Genomic DNA, 20825 nt, shown 5'->3' with positions numbered 1-20825 from the left:
ACATTGGGGTGGCCATAACTGATGCACACTACTAGGAGTGTCTCTCACTTGCCTGCTCTGTGAAGGGCAAGCATTGGTTAGGTAAAGGCTGAGACACATAATCTCAATAGGAAGTGACCACAGTTAAGTTCAATCCCTTGGTTATCATCAGGCATCCAGCTGATATCACCAACAAAAAACCTAGCTAATAATAAAATCTAAACCTCAAGATATATGAGAAAGGAAGACTGAAGGTGCATGAATGAGCAAAAGTTGGCAAGCATAGGCTCTTTATTAGAAAGTAAAATCCTGCGGGCAGAAACCAAAATCAATGTGATTTCATGCAGACTGATTTCCTTCTTCCTCATTCACTCTACCTAAGAGTGTTAGCCACCTCATGTAACCCCAAACAACATAAAGGTGATGGATGATGTCCCAACCATTATTCCTTTCTCTCCCCACCTAAAATAAAAATCAATAAAATACTCAGGAGACAGACACAAGGCAGTCTTCATTTCTTCTACACATTAAAAACATTTGCAATTACAGATCAGTTTGAGGTCCACATCAAGTAGTAAGATGACAAGAGCATTACAAAAGCTGGGTTGAAGGGAATCCCTGTTTATGAGGCAGTAGGTGAGATATTTAATCCCACCAGCCCAAGCTGGGGGCCCATGCAAGTCCCTGAGAAAAGAGTCATTCTAGTGTGTGTCCTATTCGGCACTCCCCAGTCCAAGTGTGCCTACGAAAGCCCAAAGGCCTGCCAGAGAATAGATCCTTATTGAATGATTACTAGGAAATCTTGATGGAGAGCTAAGTTATTTAGGGAGAAGCTCTTTCAACAATAAGGGCCTTCCTCTTGGCAGAGGTTCTGTTTGGAATTAAAGAAGTTCAGACACTCCCACAGTTGCAGTTTCCACATGTGTCAGACTGGTACCTCTGAGGTTCCCACAACTGGTAAGAATCCTGGGCCTTCCTTCAGCTCATCCCAGAATAGTTCCGTGAAGTCTGAAGCAAATTAGCAGAGCTAGAAAGTTATATTCCATCGGGCAGTCAGACAGCTAAGAGGGTTTGGGGTAGGTGTTGAACAGTATCTCTGAAGCTTCCACGTATGTAGTGGGTCCTCATTATGACCAGCAGTCTTAAGGAACCAAAACGCATTTGGAGTCTGTTGTTTCTTCAGATGGGCTTACCAGAAATCTCAAGAAAATATTCTTGTGGGTACTCACCCTCCTTAGGTCTCATTGTTGCTCTTGGAAGATCCCAACCCATCTCCAGATGAAAAACAGAATCAAACAATGCTTTGCCTTGCTTCGGCCTCACAAGATGACTGTAAGTTCTCAGGCCTGCCCTGAGGGTGTCGGTGGCAGCAGACACAGTGGAGGTAGTCCACTACATTGTGGGTAAAGAGTGAGCGCAATGGATGCAAGTACTGGAAGAAAAGGAGCATGAAGCCAATGGAAATCAGATAAGCAATAATGAGCTGCAAGGCAATCAGGGAGTGACAGTAATTCAGTAATATTTTCACACCAAAGAAGTTAAAAACCAAAACCATGATCACATTTTCCACTAACCTCACACTATAGTGGAGGCCCATATGTCCCCAGTTCTGACCCTTGTCAACAAGTTCCCTATCTGCTAACCTCAATTGCATGGCTGACCAGCAAGAGAAGTTAATGCCTGCATAGAGGACAGTGACTGAAATCAGCACCACTAGTGTGCCTACCCGGCTGAAATTTTTCTCAATGTTACTGGGCATCTGGGCACCACTCCTCCAGAACTTCACCCAAGGCTCAAAGAGGATGATCAGGAAATTGAGCAATAAGAAGGGCACAGCTTTTAATTTCAAGGTGGCTGAGAAGAGCACCAGAATCATTAGGCGGGAAGTGATCTCCAATGACCTCCAGATGGTGATGCAGAGGACTTCCAGAGGCCCAAGGCGTATCTTGTATTCGTCGTACTTGATCTGCATAGCCAACATATTGCAGAGGGTAGCTCCATAGGTGACAGAGATCAGGGAAAAGACCATTAGCACAGCTGTAAGAAAAAACAAACAAGGAAGGAAGAGGAAACAACAACAACAACAACAGAGAATCAATGGTGGTGGTGAAGGCTGTACTTAAACCGAGAGGTCTTGGGAGATGGTAGCTGAAACTGAAGGGCAACCGCGTGATAACAGTTTGCTATGCAAACAAATAGTACATATAGAAAAAATTAAAACAACCCAAAATGTTTGGGGTTCTTAAAATTGTGTGCTTTCCCTTTTCTCTATTTCCTAAATTTCCCACGATAAGCAAACAATGAAATAATCTAATAATCATATGAAAAAAAAATGTAACTTTTTAAAAAGAGCGAAGTCTTGGAGCTAACACTGAGACATCGCTAACACGAGAAGAGCAGAGAGAAGAGGACAGGGCAGCATTTAGATCACGAAACTGCCTTCCGAGCAAAAGTTAAAAGAGGCAAGAAGAAAATGTTTTTTAAATGCAGTCTTAGACACTCACTAATACAAGTTTGTGGAAAAACTTTTCCACCAAAAAAGTTTGTGGAAAACATGGAATGAAAAGATAATGGTATTTTTCCATGAGATTTGTGGCACCTTCTTGAAATCCCTCCTTTGACGTGTATCTTCTTCAACAGAAGAATCTTGTTGTGCATGCTTCTAGAACCCTGAATTCCAGTGGTATGTATCAAAACATGCACTGGAAATTCCACGAGGGCAGAAGGTACCATGCCTATTTTGTTCACTGCTGTATTCCCAGATATATTGCTTGTTATCTCATCAGTGCTCAAAAATGTTTCAGAAATGAAGAGTTCCAAATTCAGGAAGGTAGCTTAAAATATGTAGGATTTAAGGCCCTTGGTTCACCTGTTTGGGATCTGGTCCTAATTCACTGAGATACTCTGGAATTGCTGGTATTTATTATCAGCGATGTTAATTCACCACTCCCCTTGCCTTGGTATACTTCAGGGAACCCTGGATTTCTGACAGTGGTTTAAAACAAGCAACCAAACAAACTCATTTCCTAGCTCATATATACCACTACAGCTTAGAGCAGAGAACCTGAAGGATCAGGATGCTTTCCAACTTCCTGTATTCTATCTCAACTGTAGAAAACAAAGATGGCCTTTGCTTCCTGTATTTCAAAGGATACCAATTACTAAGACAATAATACAGTGCCCTCCAGGAAAGCAGAAGGCCTGGGGGATACTCATCCAAAAGAAAAGTCAGTGTTGGCAGGTCTCATAAAAAGAATGGAATTCAGGGAATCTAGAACCCAGGAGAAATCAATTTAAAAATGAAAGACAAACGTCCCCTATGGAAATCTGCAGGAACCACAGCTTTGTAGCTGAGATTTCCCGCCCCCCACCCTCACTGTACATAGTGTTCGAATCTTCAATAACTGTCATGGGAAACGCATTTCAAATGGCTACTTGTGGCTTTCAAAAGTACACTCTGAGTCCCATCCTAAAGAACTGATGCTGCATGTGGACATAAGAATGTCAGAGCATCAACGCTTTCATTTGAATTAGAACGCATTTATTAATAGTAGTGCGACAAAAGGAAGAAAGCCTGGCGAGCCACATCAATGTGAAAACACCTTCTATCTGTCTCCCTACAAATATACTCACCCCAGAAGAGAATACAATGGGGCTAGTGAATCTGCTCATCCATACTGCTTCAGATGGCCTCCAAGAAAAAGGGGACCAGAAAAGGGGTACTAAGGTAAAAATCAATGAGTGGGTTAAAATAAGAAAAAATAAACCAAAAAGTTGTTATCCAAATCCTAAAAGCTATAGTATTGTCAGAAAGACAATAGGAGATATCACCGAGGAATTGAAAATTGGAAAAACTTCCTTTACATCCTTTGTATAGTGATCTAGTTGGAAACTACTCTGAAGGTAGACATTCTGGGTTCTAATCCAACATAACCACCTACTACTTATGGGACCATAGAGTATTTACTTAACCTCTCAGTGCCTGTTTCCTCCTTTGTAGGCTAAGGGTAATAACAGTATTTACTTCACATGGTTGTTGTAAAGATAAAATGAATATAATTACAGGTAAAGGGCTTAGAGCACAGGTTCCCAAACTTATTTGGCCTACCACCCCCTTTTCAGAAAGAACAAAAGAAAAAGCATTCAGTGATCCCTGGGCAATGAAAAACTTTTGTACTATAGTTCATAATCTAAGATAAAGTATAGGTATCTGCTTTTGCAGGCCCCCTAGCTCTTTCTAGCACCCCCAGAAGGGCAGTATCATCCACTTTTAGAGTATATAATAAACTGGTCATGAACATAATAAATTCAATCTGCTACCATCATCATTACCCCCTCCCTCCCTATTTTCAAAGATGTAGTACATCCATTTTCATCACCTGGGTACTACCCTGGCACTTACAAAATAAGGACTTAGAAACAGAACACCTACAAAGGAGTTTTGCAAAAATGTATACAATGATACTGAATTTTGCTGAAGTACATTAACTTAATGAAATGGAAGGCTTTATCATCTTCTAATATGAAAAGTGATCAATAGTAAATGATGTAAACTCTCTCTAAATTAATCTACAGAAATAATTTAATACAATCTCAATCAATTCAATGAAGTTTTTTTTTTCTTTTGGTGGTATTGTTTTGCTTGTTTTTTTTAGTGGGGAAATTGGTAAACTCAATCGATTTGTAATATGGGGTGAAATGCTCTACCAGGTATGAGCTGTGGAAGTCCTTTGTAAGAAAGTCACCAGATCTAAAAGCAATAAAGGATTTGACAAACTGAGGCATTAATATTTCAGAATTTCAGGAGTTACTGTATGTGTATTGTGCTGCACATTTCATGTGTACACATATAACAGGTATACACGCACATTTAAACTGAGTGTGTTATTCATGTGACCATATGTATGTGTGTATAAGCATACCAGCCATAAGATAAATGTATACATATGCACTCATCCACAGCAGAGAAAAAATTAATATCCACAGGGAAATGTGAGTACAATGCAAGGGGGATTCCAACACATGGAAAATTCCATTATTTTTTCATTCCTTTTCCCCAAAAACTTTTGGAAACAAACAATTTACAGAACCCACACAATACCCAAACATGAAAAAGATGCTTAGCTTTACTCACAATTAAGAAAGTAGATGAAAACAACCAGCTATTTTACAATTGTATTACTAAATAATACTTAGCTTTAAGACATGGCGAAACATACACATTCATACACTGTTGCTGGTAGTCTTAATTAATAAAACATTTTGGAAGAGATACTTGGCAGTATTTCTCAAAATTCAAAAGATACATACCTTATCACCCAGCAATACTGCTGTTAATACTGACATTTCATTCAAGTACAGAGGTATTTTCAGTGATATTCACTGTATCATAGTTTGTAATTAGAAATAAACTTTTTGCATGTGAAAAATTAAAACACACTTTAATCCTACCAAGAGAGTACTATGAAACTAAGAATGATCTAATTCATATAAGAAAAATTTGAAGTTAAGTCAAAAAGAATTGCTACTAGGCTTCCAGTTCATGCATGCGCAGGTGTATTCCAAACAAAACATGTTTAAACATGTCTCTGAAATCAATGAATGGCAAAAGACACATTCCCTCAATCATGTGCGTGTCTGTTCGGGTCCGATCAAAATTGTGCTTTCTGAGGGAATCTGCTGGGCCAGTTCAATTCAAGGCCGAGAAATCTGCTCAGAAGGGTTACAGCAACTATTTTGCGAGATTCCAAAGAGGTAATCTCAATCGATTATCTTGAGGATCTGGGGATCTTATTCTGAAGAAGTTTTAAGAAAATGGAAAACTGCATTAGTGAGAAAAAGACCAGGAAAGTTGAGCTGAGGAATTTTTTCCCCATCACAACAATGTTCATTCTTCAGGGTAGCAAGCGATGTCTTAGAATTTCATTGTGAAACTTTATCCCATCTACCTTACATACCTGATCTTGCTCCTTCAGGTATCTTTGTGTCCCCAAGGCCAAAGAACACTTCCAAGGAGCACAACATGAGTCCCTTGGGGATGCCAAAGCTGCATTTTGACATGGTGTAAATCAAAGAGCCCAGAAGAGTTAGAGAGCTAGAGACACTGCCTTCAGTACTGTATAGACTAGATCAGGCGTCCTCAAACTACGGCCCGCGGGGGTGTTTTTGCCCCATTTGTTTTTTGACTCAAAAATAAGATATGTGCAGTGTGCATAGGGATTTGTTCATGGTTTTTTAAACTATAGTCCGGCCCTCCAATGAGTCTGAGGGACAGTGAACTGGCCCCCTGTTTAAAAAGTTTGAGGACCCCTGGACTAGATGGAGGATATGTCGAGAAAGAATGGCTTCACATTTTAATAGTTTTGTTTAATTAAGGGTTCTATTGTTTATAGCAATATTTTTTACTTCCTCTCACATTTATTACTATATATTCTATATGGATATATAAATAACCATGGAAAATAAGATATACTGCCATGCTTTTTAAAAAGACATATTGTTGAACCAAATGGTTAACACCATCCACTTTGGGGGCCAAAGATATAAAGACACATAGGAGGAAGCTTCAAAAAGTTCTTGGAAAAATGGAACCAGAAGGTAATGCAATTTTTCTATGAACTTTCTGATGCCCTCTCATATATATTGCACATATGCATTTATTTACATTGTCTGATAGGATACACAGTAATTGCACATACAATAATAATTTCAAACTATACAGAAGGGTATATATTAAAAAGCAAAGGTCTACTGATTTCTTAGTCCCACTCCCTTGAGGTAGTTTCTTGTCTACCTTTCCAAGTATTTTCTGTGCACAATATGAGTCCCGTGGGGATGCCAAATCTGCATTTTGACAGTGTAAATCAAGTACCTCAAGTGCCCGTGTGTCAATTACTGTATGCATGTATTGCTTTCCTAATGTACAATATTTTCTTTAGGTGATTTCATGACCTTCAAAATTCTCAGGAGGAAAAACATCATCATATCTAGAAACTCTCTCCTCAAATTATGGTCGATTCTAATTAGGTGAAAAGTTTTAAGACCAATAGAACTTCATGAATGAGAAAAGAGGACAAAGTCCCTCTGTACATTTATTGAAGGCAAGGGGCTTTGCCAAGCAGGGTCAAGACCTAATAAAGAACGGGTCCAAGCAGTACCCCTATCTGTACCAGCTATACTAATCTCATTACCAGCACTTCATGTCCTCTTTGAAATCACTGACCCACATCTCATCCTGGCCTAGAAGTCTTACTCATCTCAGGATTCCTCTTTTACAAGTGGGAAATTAAGGCAGGGAATGCATCGGTAACTTCCTCCAAAGATCATAGAGAAGGTTAGAACTGGGGCCAGGACTGACTCTCCAAAATACTCATTCTACTCCTTTTTCCTCCCCCCCTTACTGGAGCTGGGGACAAACAACCTCGTTGACTCAATTCTAACTCCTGGTGACCCCATGTATGTCACAGTGGAACTGTGCTCGGTAGGGTTTTAATGGCTGCTCCTTTGAAAGTAGATGGTCAGGTCTTTCTTCTGGGAGGAAGGAGTGATAAAATCACTGGTTCCCAATGTGACTGATTAGAATCAACTGGAGTACTTTAAACAAAATCAGATTACTAGCCTCCGGACCCTCTGGGATTGATTGAAGCCCGTGAAAGGAATTTAACTTTTCCAAGAGTTTATCAATCTCTTACTTTAAGACTTCCATCCCTAAACCAAAATCAAACAAACAAAAAATCAAATGCAGCATAATTAAAATACTCTGGACAAGGGAAACGAGTCTAATGACTTCTGATAATACCAGCTTCCTCTGAACTCACAGAAGGTTTATGCTTGGCAATTTTTAGTCTCCTTTAACCCAGTTTAAGAAGCTTCCTTAAAGTTCTCTAACTATCTCTCAGTACTTTCCAACAGAATTTTCTCTGGTCTATATTGCACTAATAAGTAACCACTAGTCACATTCATCACCTGACATGTGGCTAATGTGAGTGACTGAGGAAGCGAGTTCTAAATTTTATCTGATTTTAATTTAAATAAGCACATGAAGCTAGAAACCCCTGATATGAGTGGAACCCTCCCCTCACCTGACCCCACTCACCTCTACCCAGGGGAACCTCTGCAGAGATCAGGGTCACATAAAGCTGATAGGTCAGCTGGGGCACTGAGCCCAAGAAGGCTTGGATCTGTGACATACGTTTGTAGGCATTTCGGTGCATAGCCAGGGTCCGGATGGAGTGGCCCACCTCCCATTCTATCAGCACCTCCTCGCCATTTATTAGCATCTTCTTTCGGGTGAGGCTGACATAGGGCTCCTCCTGCCCCTCTTTCTTCCACAGTGTGAGATACTTAATCATGGCCTCCAAACATCTGCAGAAGTAAAGCATCATGGGAACTTAACTAAAGCTGCCTTGGGAAAGGAGACAGCAGTGAGGGGGAGACATAAGTCGGGAAGTTGTGCTATTTTTTGCCAGTCAGACTGCTGTGCTACACATTTCTCACGAGTCAAAGGGTTAGTAATGATTTCTACAAGGTACTTGAGTCTGAACCCTGTTTTGTTCAATTGGTTACCTACTAAAAAAAGTAGTTTCCAAAGGACTTCTTGGAGATCTGTGATAGAAAAGCACCTCAGAGCAAAAGGTATTAATATGTTCTGTATCCAGAAAGCATAAGGAAGGTGCCAAAAGGCCTTCGGTTTCTTTTGGTTTGGTAACACCTCAGGTCCTGAGGTAAAGCATTTCTTCTTCAACACACTCAGTTCCAAATTGGGGGGGTCTTTCAAGTTCTGCTTTTTCAAGACAGAGACCACAACTAAAACTGTCTCAGTTAACAAGTCTCTAGTGCGGTGGTTCTCAAACTTCCTATGCCACGACCCTTTAATACAGTTCGTCATGTGGTGGTGACCCCCGCAACCATAAAATTATTTTCATTGCTACTGCATAACTGTAATTTTGCTACTGTTATGAATCAGGCAACCCCTATGAAAGGGTCGTTCGACACACACACCCCTTCCAAAGGGGTCACGACCCACAGGTTGAGAACCACTGCTCTAGTGGAAGTTGGAGGGGAGGGGTTAAGAAAAAAAACTTCTCATCTCCACCTAGAAATCATTTAACAAGGGCACATACAAGACAACACAACCCAGAACCAAATGTACTACGTATCTACAGAATCTCAGAAGGTGGCTTTTTTTTTATGCCGCTTGACCTATTTGAGGACAATCGGTTTTGAAGCTTGGTTCTTTCTTTATAGGAGGATAACATACTGATGAAAGCCTACCACCCTTACAACAGTGAAAAGACCACATTTCCGGCTGCATGCTTCTCATCTCCACCCCTCCCCCCACCTCCCACCCCCGCCACCCAAATCAGAAGTCCTTAGCTGTCCTGATGTGGTGAACAGAAGAAAAGCAACTAGAACATCTTGTTTTGGAACACCTGAGTTATCACTTCCCCTACTCACACTAAAATGACTGGAAACGGTCGATCATTTCTTGTGACAAGGAAAGACGTTTGTGATGAGAACTAAGAGATCATCCCCGATAGACTGAGGGCAGAGGCTGTGTTTATCTTGCTCACAGTCTTTATCTTATAGTGAATATTTTAAAAATATTTGCTGAGCGATAAGGGATACAGAAGGCATGGGGAGGATGACAGTAATGACAAAGATTGAACAGAAAGAAAAAAACATTAAAAAATAGGCTCAGTGATTTATGTTGTTCTCTAGGCTCTGTCTCCCAGTGGAAAGGTTTCAAACAAGTGATGGGTACATTACTCATAGGACCCGCTGAGATTGGTACATGTGTACCACTCTGAGGCTTGTCATTTAAACTTCCTTTTTCTGGGAACAAACTGTAAAACCTGGGAGAGCAAAAGATGAAAGGAGAGAACAGATAGAGAAAAAGTGGGCATGCTTCCTCTTCAAAGGAAGTCCACAAGTGCTTTTTCAACAAATCAGTTTATATTTTGACCCTAGCCCAGCAACGCTATTGCTGAATAAAATATTGGGGGAGGCAATAGTATAAACACTGTGGGTTATGCTTCTAATTTTAAGGCTATTTACTGGTTGCAAGAGCCCTGGTGACACACTGGTTAAGTGTTTCCCTATGCTCATTTGAACCCACCCAGCAGTGCTGCGGGAGAAAGACCTGGCAATCCACTTCCGTAAAGACTGCATTCCAGCAAATCCTCTAGGGGCAGTTCTACTCTGTCACATGGAGCCACTATTTGGAATCGATTTGGCACTCAACAACATTGAATGGTTTATGTCGAGTATCTGGCTTATTTAGAAATTTCGGTAAATTTTCATTTTCAGAAGTATGTTTTCATACAGGCTCTCCCAACAGCGATCATGTGGCTGATAGAATTAGTCAAGTTCCCACCTACTTTTTAAAAAATGGTCTTAAAAATAGGCCTATCAAAGGTTCATTGTATGAGTTTTTCATTAGTTTCCCTAATGTAGGCTTAGCTGGCTGAGGGGTAAATGCCTCCCAATCATCTGTAGTGGAAGCCGAATCACAAAAATGAAGCACAGCACTCCATTCAGAGAGACCACATCAAAGAATGGCTTGGGAGGCCAGAGAGTAAACCTGAGAAGTAAAAATTGGGGACTAGGTGGTGCTTGCTGAATTTCGTAGCTGGAGAAGACTTGATGACGTAATCAGTATATTGTATTTGGGGAGAGAAGAATGGTTTTATTAGCTGCCTTGCTCCTCTAGTGACATCTCTAAGTTCCTTAGTCCCAAGATCAAAATGAGGTCTTCCTTTTACAGCTTGGTATCAATGATTTGGAATTGAAATCTAATTTGAATTCCTACTAAGTTTAGGCCAACAAAGCTTATATGTGGGCTTACTGAGTCACAGTTGACCCACAGATGTGGTTTGGCCTACTTGATGTGTGTGTGTGTGTGTGTGTGTGTGTGTGTGTGTGTGTTTGTTTTAAACAAATAGGTACCGAATTTTTCAGTCATGACATTTCATGTAAAAGTTTGGCTTGGGGACTTCTCAGTAAAATTGAGGGGTCTGGCAAGCCTAGGAACAAATTACAAAATGGATGCAATGGGCTGGCGCTATAGGGCAGCTGCCACTTTTAGACAGGTCATTCGGCCTCCAGATTCTACCTACACTATTCTCTACTCTCAATCATTTTTCTGGCCCGAGGCTTAGTTTTCATTTATTACCATATATTAAGCTGCTAGTTCTCTTATATTTGGCCTGCTTCACTCAGTTTTGATGTTTGACTGGCCCATACACATTTGAATTAAAGAGTTATCATCTAGCCCAAGCCATTTGTTTTGCAGATGTGGAAATGGAGGCCTAGGCATTTTAAGGAAGGTCAAAAATGTCACATACCCAGTCAGTGAGCGCGCCATGACTAGACGCTATGTCTCCTAAATTCCGGGCCACTGTTTTTATTGATGTCTCTATTATAGCTGATGAAACCTAATCAATTCCTTCCTTTTTAAATACATTTGTATTGATAATCTTTTAAGGGGGAGGGCTTCCATCCTTCATTAGTTTCACAGATTGTCTGTCGTGTTCTAAGGAAGAAATATCTTCCCATTGCAATTACAACACCAAAACTCTGACCCATATTCCTCAGCTGACTGCTGGTTTCTGTCTCTCTTGCAATCCAGCTATACTTGGTCCATTCCTACCTTCTGAGCTCATACATTTTGCAATGTCTTCCTACTTTGAAAACTCCAAGGTATCCAAATGAGATTGCTGTCTCCCTAGGATAAAGCCCAGTCTAGTCCCTCCAAGTCAATCAGAATGGGAAGACTTGACACTATGACCAAGTGCTACAGCATTCAGACGGGAGATGAAGAGGTGGCTCATCTTTGTTTGCCCATTAACCATGTACTTTTCTTGAGGGACAGATACACAGATACATCGGAGACTGCTGAACTGACAGAGAAAAAGGAACTACAACAGGCTGGGGTGCCAGATTCCTGTAGTCAATTGAAAATATTTTTGAGATGTCAAATAATGCTAGAAAACTTGAAAATGGCAGCAGCACTAGTGCAGGCAGGGCAGCTCAGGGTCAAGAAACTAAATATGAGATGAGATGGAGAGAGGGAGGGCGGGAGGTTCGTTCAATTTACAGAGTGTCTAAATCCACACACTTTGCAGCTATGGCCTGTGTGTGTAGGGTGAGCAAGGCTATCAGCCCCATACTATTTTTCACAATCCGTCTAATGAAGTATTCTCAAAGGTGACACCCAGTTTGGAACACAGGGACACACCACATGCTTATCATGGTTACATTTGGCATCTGGGGGGAATGGTAGGCAGGGAAGTCAAGTGAGAAGAAATGGAAAAATCGATTAGATCGGAGGCACAGTACTCACCTCATCAAAACTTGTTGACTTTATCTTTCTTTGCATAAGTTTGGGGATACAGGAAGAGATTAAAAAGTTGCTCACCTGATAACAGGTCCCAAGAGGATGAGATGCATAAACAACGATAGAGGCTTATCTTTAGCCAGATCTCTGTGGACAAAAACGAGGGTCAACTGGACCATAATGGATGAAAACATAAAGAAGGAGAAGGTGTACGCCATCCAATAGCTTTCATTATTCTTTCTATAAATTCTAACCATATACAAGGCAGATGCAGCCTCCCCGCAGTACAGAAAGGTGGAGAAGAGGATGCCAAACGGGAAGGTAAAGCGGGGGTTGGCCCCACGGATGACATCTTCCTCCAGTGATGAAACCTGATCCACACTTGGATCCTCCGGCATTTCATAAACTCTGTCCATCCTTGAGGTTTCTGAGTGTTGAGGTCAGGTCTTCAGAGTGCACACACCCGTTTCCATCCAAGAGCACCCTGGAGTCGCCACAGTCCAAGTATCAGTGAGGAGGGGCCCGGGCAAAGATCCACTAGTCAGAGGAGGGACCCTCTTTACTAGTTTCAAATTAGACTTGATGGAGTCTCCAACGGAGAGTCTTGGAGTGCCACTTTGAATTTATTTCTTGATTGGCCCAGGATTCCGATTGTCAACATGCATGCTGCGAAACTTGGATAAGGTGAAAGCCAGCATCCCAGCGCTCAGTCCGGAGTCCAATCCCAGGCACGCAGAAAAGAGCCATGGAAACAGCTGGCAGGTGAGTAGTGGCAGGTGGGTATCCCCCTCTGTGGGGGGCTCCGACGCTCAGCAACTCCTTTCTAGACGTTCCCACCACTGTGCCCTCTCAGCAGAGAACAGAGGCTGGGCAGAAGAGAGCGCGCGGGCTGAACGTCCCTTTGGAGGAACTCGGTTAAACGCCCAGGCTGTGGCTAGTCGCTCGTCCGCTCGCCGACGACGCTTGCTCAGGACCCACGAGGAGCCCAGGGCTCTCCCGAAGGCTGCGCAGGTTCCCCAAGCCCCGCCCCTGAGCAGCCAGAAGACGCGTGACCCCCACCCCCGGGGCAGAAGCAGAGTCACCACCGCGTGCCCGAGCGCAGTATTCCAAGTATTCCAAGAACAAGTGAGGCAAGATCTACCCCCGCTCCAGGATCTGTGCCAGGGTAGAGGGGCTTCTTGTCCGCGGGAAAAATAACTTTGTTTGTGAGCGTTATCAAGGACCAACCCGCCAGGCCGAGGTCGCCAGCTTCCTGAGCGCCATCTGCTGCCGGGGTCCTGCCTGAGCAGTCTCAGAGGCGGCAGCAGAAATTAAAGTATCTGGAGGGCGGGGGCGGCCGAGGCTGCAAGGGCAGCCGGGACCCATCAAAACCAGCTAAAGCGTTTCAGCGTGGCCCACCGATGGGGCTTGGCCCCACTCTTCAGAGGCACTTGTCACCAAGACCCCCTGACCCTGGAGGGAGCCTAGGCATTCTTCTTCCCTACGAGCAGCAGGCTCCCACTCCTGCCCCGCCCTCCCTAACTTGCTAACTAGTTGGCTTCCCCACTCCCTCAACCCACGCGGTTAGGCAGGTGTGTCTGCCTTGTCTGCATGGTTGAACCTCCCTAGGTCCTATTGCCCTCCAGATAATATGTTGGGAGGGGCGAGGGTTGCCTGGGAGGCAATTGGGCCATAGAGTCTCTTTTCCAGGCAAGATTGTGCACAGAAGAGAGATGATAGGATTGAAGGGTGTGTTACTGTCTATGTGCTAAGGGCACTGAAGCGCATATTATATGCCTTGAATCCGCCACTTGCAAAAGGAGGCCAAGATCCGGGGGATAGAATGAACTTCCAGGTCTCTGGTTGAAAGGTTCTGAAAAGGCACCAAATTCTAAATAGGTTGGCCAAGGGCCAAGAACGCTGCTAGTGAAAACTGAGAGGGGTGTCCTAAAGGGAGCTGAAAATTGCCTGGATTCTGAAGCGCAACCCTCCCCCAGCTCACTGAGCTTTTGTTTGCCTGCCTTCATTTGCATAGTTCTAAACCCCAGAGAAAAAGAGAAAACATCTGCCTCCAGTTAGTTGCCTTTTGCTTCAGGAAGTCAGTAAAAAAGAATCTATGTGAGGAGCGGCTGAGGAGCCGCCGCCACCTGGGGGCTGGAGGAGGGAAGGGGGGCCTGAAGGAAGCCTTGTGGTTGTGGTGTAAAGGTTGCCGCACCTGCTATCTCATTTGGGGTGGGGGGCAGTTGATTCCGGGGCAGATTCAATAGCCAAAGTCTGTTGCCTTCTAAAGTTGGTTCCGCATCTTGGTCTGGACCCGGGCTAGCAGCTAAACTAGAAGGCTGCTGCTTTTGTTCAGTTTCATGAATGAGGTCCAGACTAGCTATCAATCTGAGAACTCTTCACAAAATGTGGATTCAGGTCTTCTAGCTGGCACCGAGTTCTCTAATGCCAGTATATGCAGAACATTCTGGGGCTGATTTAGAAATTTAGATATCAGTTCTTAAGATGGATCTCATGTAGTCTGACCAACTCAGCGACCCCCACCCTGCCATGCCCTGGGAAAACCTGGATGTGTGAACCTAGGAAGAATGTGGAATCCCAGCATTTGCCTTTCTTTTAAAAAGGTTTTCCATCTGTTTCCTCATAATCTTATTCCCCAAGTACACAAATGTGCAATGCCATCCCATTATATCCCCAAACAAGTCCGGTTTGCTATCCAAGGCCCTCCCTAATCTGAGAACACACTGCTACTTTCTCCAAGTGTAGCACCCACGCTACCCTACACACCCTTTCCTCCAGTCCAACAGGTATTCTCACTTATCATCTTTTCCTTGCTTATTCTTACATCTCTGTCTTGTTGGTGCCATTTATGGCTCCCTTCACCCCATTAATCCAAACCTTAACTTTTCTTTGGAGCCCCCAGGTGGTGCAAAGGGTTCAAGTTTGAGTCATCCCAGAGACACTTTGGAAGAAAGCTCTGATGAATTGCTTCTCCAAAATAAGCCAATGAAAACCTTACAGAATATATTTCTACTCTATACACACGTGGCGTGAACTCGAAGGCAACTTTTTTTTAACCTTCCTCCAAGGGGCAACTCAATAACTACCTCTTCTCACTTCCCCAACCCACACTTTTTGGCTTTGTCCTAAAGGCTCTCCTCTCTTGTACAGATCCTTCAACTCTTTCTGTGTTTGCTTTCTCCGTAAGAGAGGGATGCTCAGTTAATGTTTGTTGTTAATGGTGGTGAAAGTGAAACTTCTTCTCCTTTCCTTCTTCCGTGAAATCCAGGCACATTCATCTCTAAAAGCTATAACCGTTAGAAGCGGGACATAAAGTCCTTTTGGATACACATTGTCCATTCAGCTAACAGAGCATGCCAGTCCACACGATCTGTCCCTTTCTCAGTGTTCCTATAGCATTTTTGCTGCTGAACAATTATTTAGCACCAAATTACAAATTATTGCAAGGGTGTTATCTTTTCTTCCCCAACTAAATTATCATAAGCTTCTTGAAGGCAAAGCCCCTGCTGTTATATGCTTTTGGTTCCCCCATGGCTGGTGTGGAGCTGTAAGTTTTCTGCCACCTGATCCCCCTTACCCATCAGCTTCTCCAGTTTCAGCCCTGGGACTCTCTGGCGCTTTCAGTCACTAAATCCTCTGGTCTCTTATTTCCCTGTTCCTTTGCCCTGCTGGGAGAGGCTGACTGAGAATTTGTCCTGGTTCTGCCCAGCACTCTTTCTTCTTTCAGGCAATCTCTAGGATACAGCTCCTTCCTCTTCTTAGGACTAGAGATGCTGGAAATGTTGGCAGTCATGAGACAGCTGAGGCCCTGTGAAACCCTTGCCCAGTAAGAGCATGGATCCTGCAAGGACTGATCATCTGAGGCAATGTCCTTAAACTGCCCCTTTGATGATAAGTAATGTTATTCAAAGGTCAATTTACCTTTGTGAGGGAGCACAACATTTCTACAAGAAAGATAGTCCCAAGGTCTGACTCCTCACCCTCCTGTTTCCAACCGCTAACACAGCAGGCACAACCTAAAACTCACTGCCGTTGAGTCAATTCTGACTCACAGTGACCCTGTACTATAGGCCAGAGTAGAATTGCCCCATGTGGGTTTCCAAATGCTATAAATCTTTGCAGGAAAAGAGAGGCTCCTCTATCTCCCTTGGAGAGGCTGGTGGGTGCTTCAAACTGTTGACTTTGTGGTTAGCAGACCAATATGTAACCCACTGTGCCACCAGGGCTCCTTGCAGGGACAAAGAACAGGTCTAAAAGTCATTTAGTCTAACAGATCTGTACATCTTTATCAGTCTTCAGAAGCCCTCAGAGCCACACATGAGTGGTGCCATTGCTGTGGGGAGTAGGTTGGAGTTTTCAAAATCACTGCCACCTAAAGCAGACTACTCATTAGGCTCCTGGGAGCTGATTTGTAAGAGATGGCTGGCATCCCCGAGGGAAGAAGAAAGGAAGGGGCAAGATGATGGGCACAAACTGGTTGATAGTCTAGTCACATGATGCAAGGCCATAAGGTGTCTTCCTTCTTCTATGGAAGCCTCAGTTTTGGATGTGGTTAGCTGCCAACACATGGAATAACCCGAACTGCTATAATCGTTATGGAATGAGATCACCAGGCCTTTTTTCCATGAAGTCACTGGGTGGGTTCTAACCACCAACCATCAAATTAGTAGATGAGCACAAATTATTTGCACCACCCCGGGAACTGAGTTAGTTAGGAACCCTGGCGGCACTGAGGATTATCTGCTGGGCTGCTAACCCCAGGGTTGGAGGTTCAAACCCACCAGCTGCAGAGGAAAATGAGGCTGCCTGATTCCATAAATATTTACAGTCTCAGAAATCCTCTATAGGGTCAGTGAGTCAAAATTAGCAGTGAGTTTGGTTTGGGGACCTTAGTGATTTTAGTGTCATCAAGCAACTTGAGCAGGCCAATGTGACCTAATATATAAAGACACAAATAATATATATGTATATGGATCTAAACACACATATGAGAGGGCTTTAAAACATTCATAGGAGAATTTCATTATTTTTTTAATTTTATTTTTTCCATGAACGTGACACATGAGGATATGTCCAAAAGAGTTGCTACTAGGGTTCCAGTTCATGTATGAACAGGTTTATTTTTTCAAAAACAAAAGCATGACTCTGTGATCAGTTGATGGCTACAGACAAGTTCTCTCAATAATATACTTGTCTTAGTCTCATTAGGATGCCTTAAAGAAAAAAAGGTCCAATCCAAACAGGGGTCTACTGGCCCAGTTAAATTCAAGGCAGAGAAATCAGCTTAGAAGGTGACTGTTTTGGTCCATCTCAAAGGGATAGTCTTTATAATTTTGATATGTTTGATATGTTCTTGAAGGACACAGGACAATCACAGGGTCATATTAGAAGTTTTTTAATAAAAAATTGGAAACTGCATTGGGACAAAAACAAAAACTCACTGCCATTGAGTCAGTTTCAACTCAGAGAGACACTATCGGTCAGAGCAGATCTGCCTCTAGGAGTTTCTGAGACTAACTCTTTACAGGAGCAGAAAGCCTCCCCTTTCTCCTGAAGAGTGACTGGTGGTTTCAAACTGCTGACCTCATGGTTCACAGCCCAATGAGTAATGCACTATGTCATCAGGGATCCTCTATTGATGAGCTAGGGAAATTGAACCCAGGATTTTTTTTCCATCACAGTATTCTTCGAGGGTATCAGGGCTGTCCTAGGAGAATTTCATTGGGACACCTTACCCTCTCTACCTTCTCTACTCTACAGCCATGATCTTGCCCCTTCAGTGTTGGGGACTGTCGCTTTACAGACTTTGTTTCCAAAGCCCAAAGAATATTGAAAGGGAACATTTTTTTTATTTCCTCAAGGATGATCAAACTGCTGTTTTGACATGGTGTAATCAATGAATACAAGGAACTATATGTGATCTCCTCCCTGGGGGACAGACAACAGAAAAGTGGGTGAAGGGAGACGTCGTACAGGGCAAGATATGACAAAATACCAATTTATAAACTATCGAGGGCTCATGAGGGAGGGGGGAGTGGGGAGGGAGGGGAAAAATGAGGACCTAATGTCGGGGGTTTAAGTGGAGAGAAAATGTTTTGAGAATGATGTACAAATGTGCTTTACACAATTGATGTGTGTATGGATTGTGATAACAGTTGTATGAGCCCCTAATAAAATGTTAAAAAAAAAGAATACAGATTTCATTGAGGAAGGGTTGGAGAGAAGGAAATACTGCCTTCAGAAGTGTATAGATGTATAGATGGATGTGTGTAGATGGAGTTTACGTCAAGTAACAAGGGTTACATTATGATATTTTTGCTTAATAAAAGTTTCTATGGTTTTATAGCAATTTCTTTTCTTATATACAAGTGGACTTCAAAAAGTTCATGGGAAAATGGAGGTGAAAATTAATGGAATTTTTCTATGAACTTCTTGAAGCCCTGGTGTGTGTGTGTGTGTGTGTGTGTGTGTGTGTGTGTGTGTACAAGGGGGTACCCCCTGGGAAAAAAACCTGATTTTTTTTCAGAGCTACATATTTAAATTTTCTTACAAAACAACCTTGTCACCTTCAAAGTACTCTCCATTACACAAATCTGAGATTCCATTTTTTGAAACATTTTTCAAACTCATCTGTTTGGATGGCTGACAGCACCTCGCTCATTTTGTTCTTCACCTCTTCTACATCATCAACTCGCTGTCCTTTCATGTCTCTCTTCATTTGTGAAAACAAAACGAAGTTGCACTGAGTGAGGTCAGGCAAGTAAAATGTGTGGGGCAAGAGAGGCATGCTATTTTTTTTGCCAAAAACTTGCGCACTGAGATGGTTACGTGATCAGGTGCATTGTCATGGTGGCAAAACCAGTCCCCCGTCTGCCACAAATCAGGCCTTTTTGGTAGCACACTGTTATATAATCTTTTCAGAACCTGAAAAAAACAGTTTGATAATCTTTTCAGAACCTGTAAAAAGACAGTCTGACCTAGTGGAAGGAACTCCAAATGCACTATCCCCCTCACATAAAAAAAAAAACAAATGAGCATTGTTTTGTGGGGGTACCCCCTCGTACATATAAATACCCCCCAAATCACTGCCATCAAGTCAATTCTGACTCCATATCAACATTATAGATCAGAGTAGAAGTGCTTCTTCAGCTTTCTGAGATTGTAAATCTTCACAGGAGGAGAGACTCTTCTTTCTCTCACAGAGCGGCTGGTGGATTTGAACCATAGACCTTGTAGTTATCAGTCCAACACCGTGCCACCAGAACACCTTTGGATCAATAACTACTTGTTGAAATAAACCACGGTGCAGTCATTATGAAGCATTAAGCAGTTGGAGACATTCAAGGAATCCCAGGTGGTTCAAATGGTTAAATACTCGGCTGCTAACCAAAAGGTTGAAAATTCATGTCAGCCCAGAGGTGCCTATGAAGAAAGGGCTGCTGATGTCCTTCTGAAAAGTCACAACCCTGAAACCCTTACGGAACATGGTTCTACTCTGACATCTGTGGGGCCACCATTCCAAAGCAAGTGCTTCCGCATCCATAAAACACTTAGCAGGGATTTACATAATTCTTCCTCAGCCTCCTGATCTCCAGAACCTGCGTCGTTTGTCAAGTCATATTGCCTTTTGAAACAGGCAAGCCCTAGCCAGAAGAGTTTCACATTTTCCGGACCTTAAGCAATGTGTATATATTTCTCTGGCTTTCAACTTCATAACAATGCAGTCCACTAGGTTTGCTTTGGGGGTGGTAGTGGTGTTGCCTTTAAGTCATCATCTCTTGAATCCACAAAGTTAAGCTCTCTCATAGCTGCACCACCACACATTATTTTTAGTTGCTATTTTAGTACTTTCTGGAGTGGCTTCATGTGCAAATTGGTGAATTTCTGGATGTGTCATAATATTGATTCACCAACATTGAACTCACTGCATTAGCACCATGCTCATGCCTAAAGAAAGCTAATCTAACATACATATTTTCTCTGTAAAGCACATCACAGAACTTTTTAAAATTTAGGACACAACATGTCAACACTATGCTTGGGGGTCATTTTAACTAACAAAATAATCAACAACCAAAAAAACCCCAAACACAAATGTGTAAGAAATGTGGGACAAAATAGCTTGAAAAAATAAAGACTTGCTTATCATATTGCTAGTAAATAGGTGAACTTACAGATGTGAAATCTGAATGCGGGGATTGACTACATACATTCATATATGTTTAAAGTATCTCTAGAAGGATATATGAATATACAACAAATTGATAGCAGTGATTGCCTCCTGGAAAGAAAAATGGATAATTAGGAGAAGTAGAAGAGAGATGTGCATTAATCTCTTCAAAGTTGTTTTTTTTTTAAATCATTTTATCGGGGGCTCATACATCAATTGTGTCAAGCACATTTGTACATTCGTTGCCCTCATCATTCTCAAAATATTTGCTCTCCACCTAAGCCCCTGGCATCAGCTCCTCATTTTCCACCCTCCCACCCCACTCCCCCATGAACCCTT

The 20825-nt window shown here is 42.5% G+C and overlaps 1 protein-coding gene across 1 annotated transcript; it reads right to left on the bottom strand.

The window, feature by feature from the left end:
• Positions 1–275: 275 nt before the first annotated feature.
• XKRX (XK related X-linked) lies at positions 276–13122 on the bottom strand. The gene is made up of 3 exons (XM_004711186.4): positions 12398–13122; positions 8075–8343; positions 276–2016 (listed from the first exon to the last, which is right to left on the bottom strand). The coding sequence occupies exons 1-3, from the start codon at positions 12730–12732 to the stop codon at positions 1271–1273; spliced, it is 1350 nt and encodes a 449-aa protein (XP_004711243.1). The 5' UTR covers positions 12733–13122; the 3' UTR covers positions 276–1270.
• Positions 13123–20825: the final 7703 nt, after the last annotated feature.

The sequence above is a fragment of the Echinops telfairi genome, unplaced genomic scaffold, assembly GCF_000313985.2.
Source record: "Echinops telfairi isolate 266 unplaced genomic scaffold, ASM31398v2 ScPeMD7_44;HRSCAF=162, whole genome shotgun sequence".
Classification (NCBI taxonomy): Eukaryota; Metazoa; Chordata; class Mammalia; order Afrosoricida; family Tenrecidae; genus Echinops; species Echinops telfairi.
The sequence above is the reverse complement of the archived record's forward strand: the minus strand, read 5'-3'. Positions and strand labels throughout refer to the sequence as shown.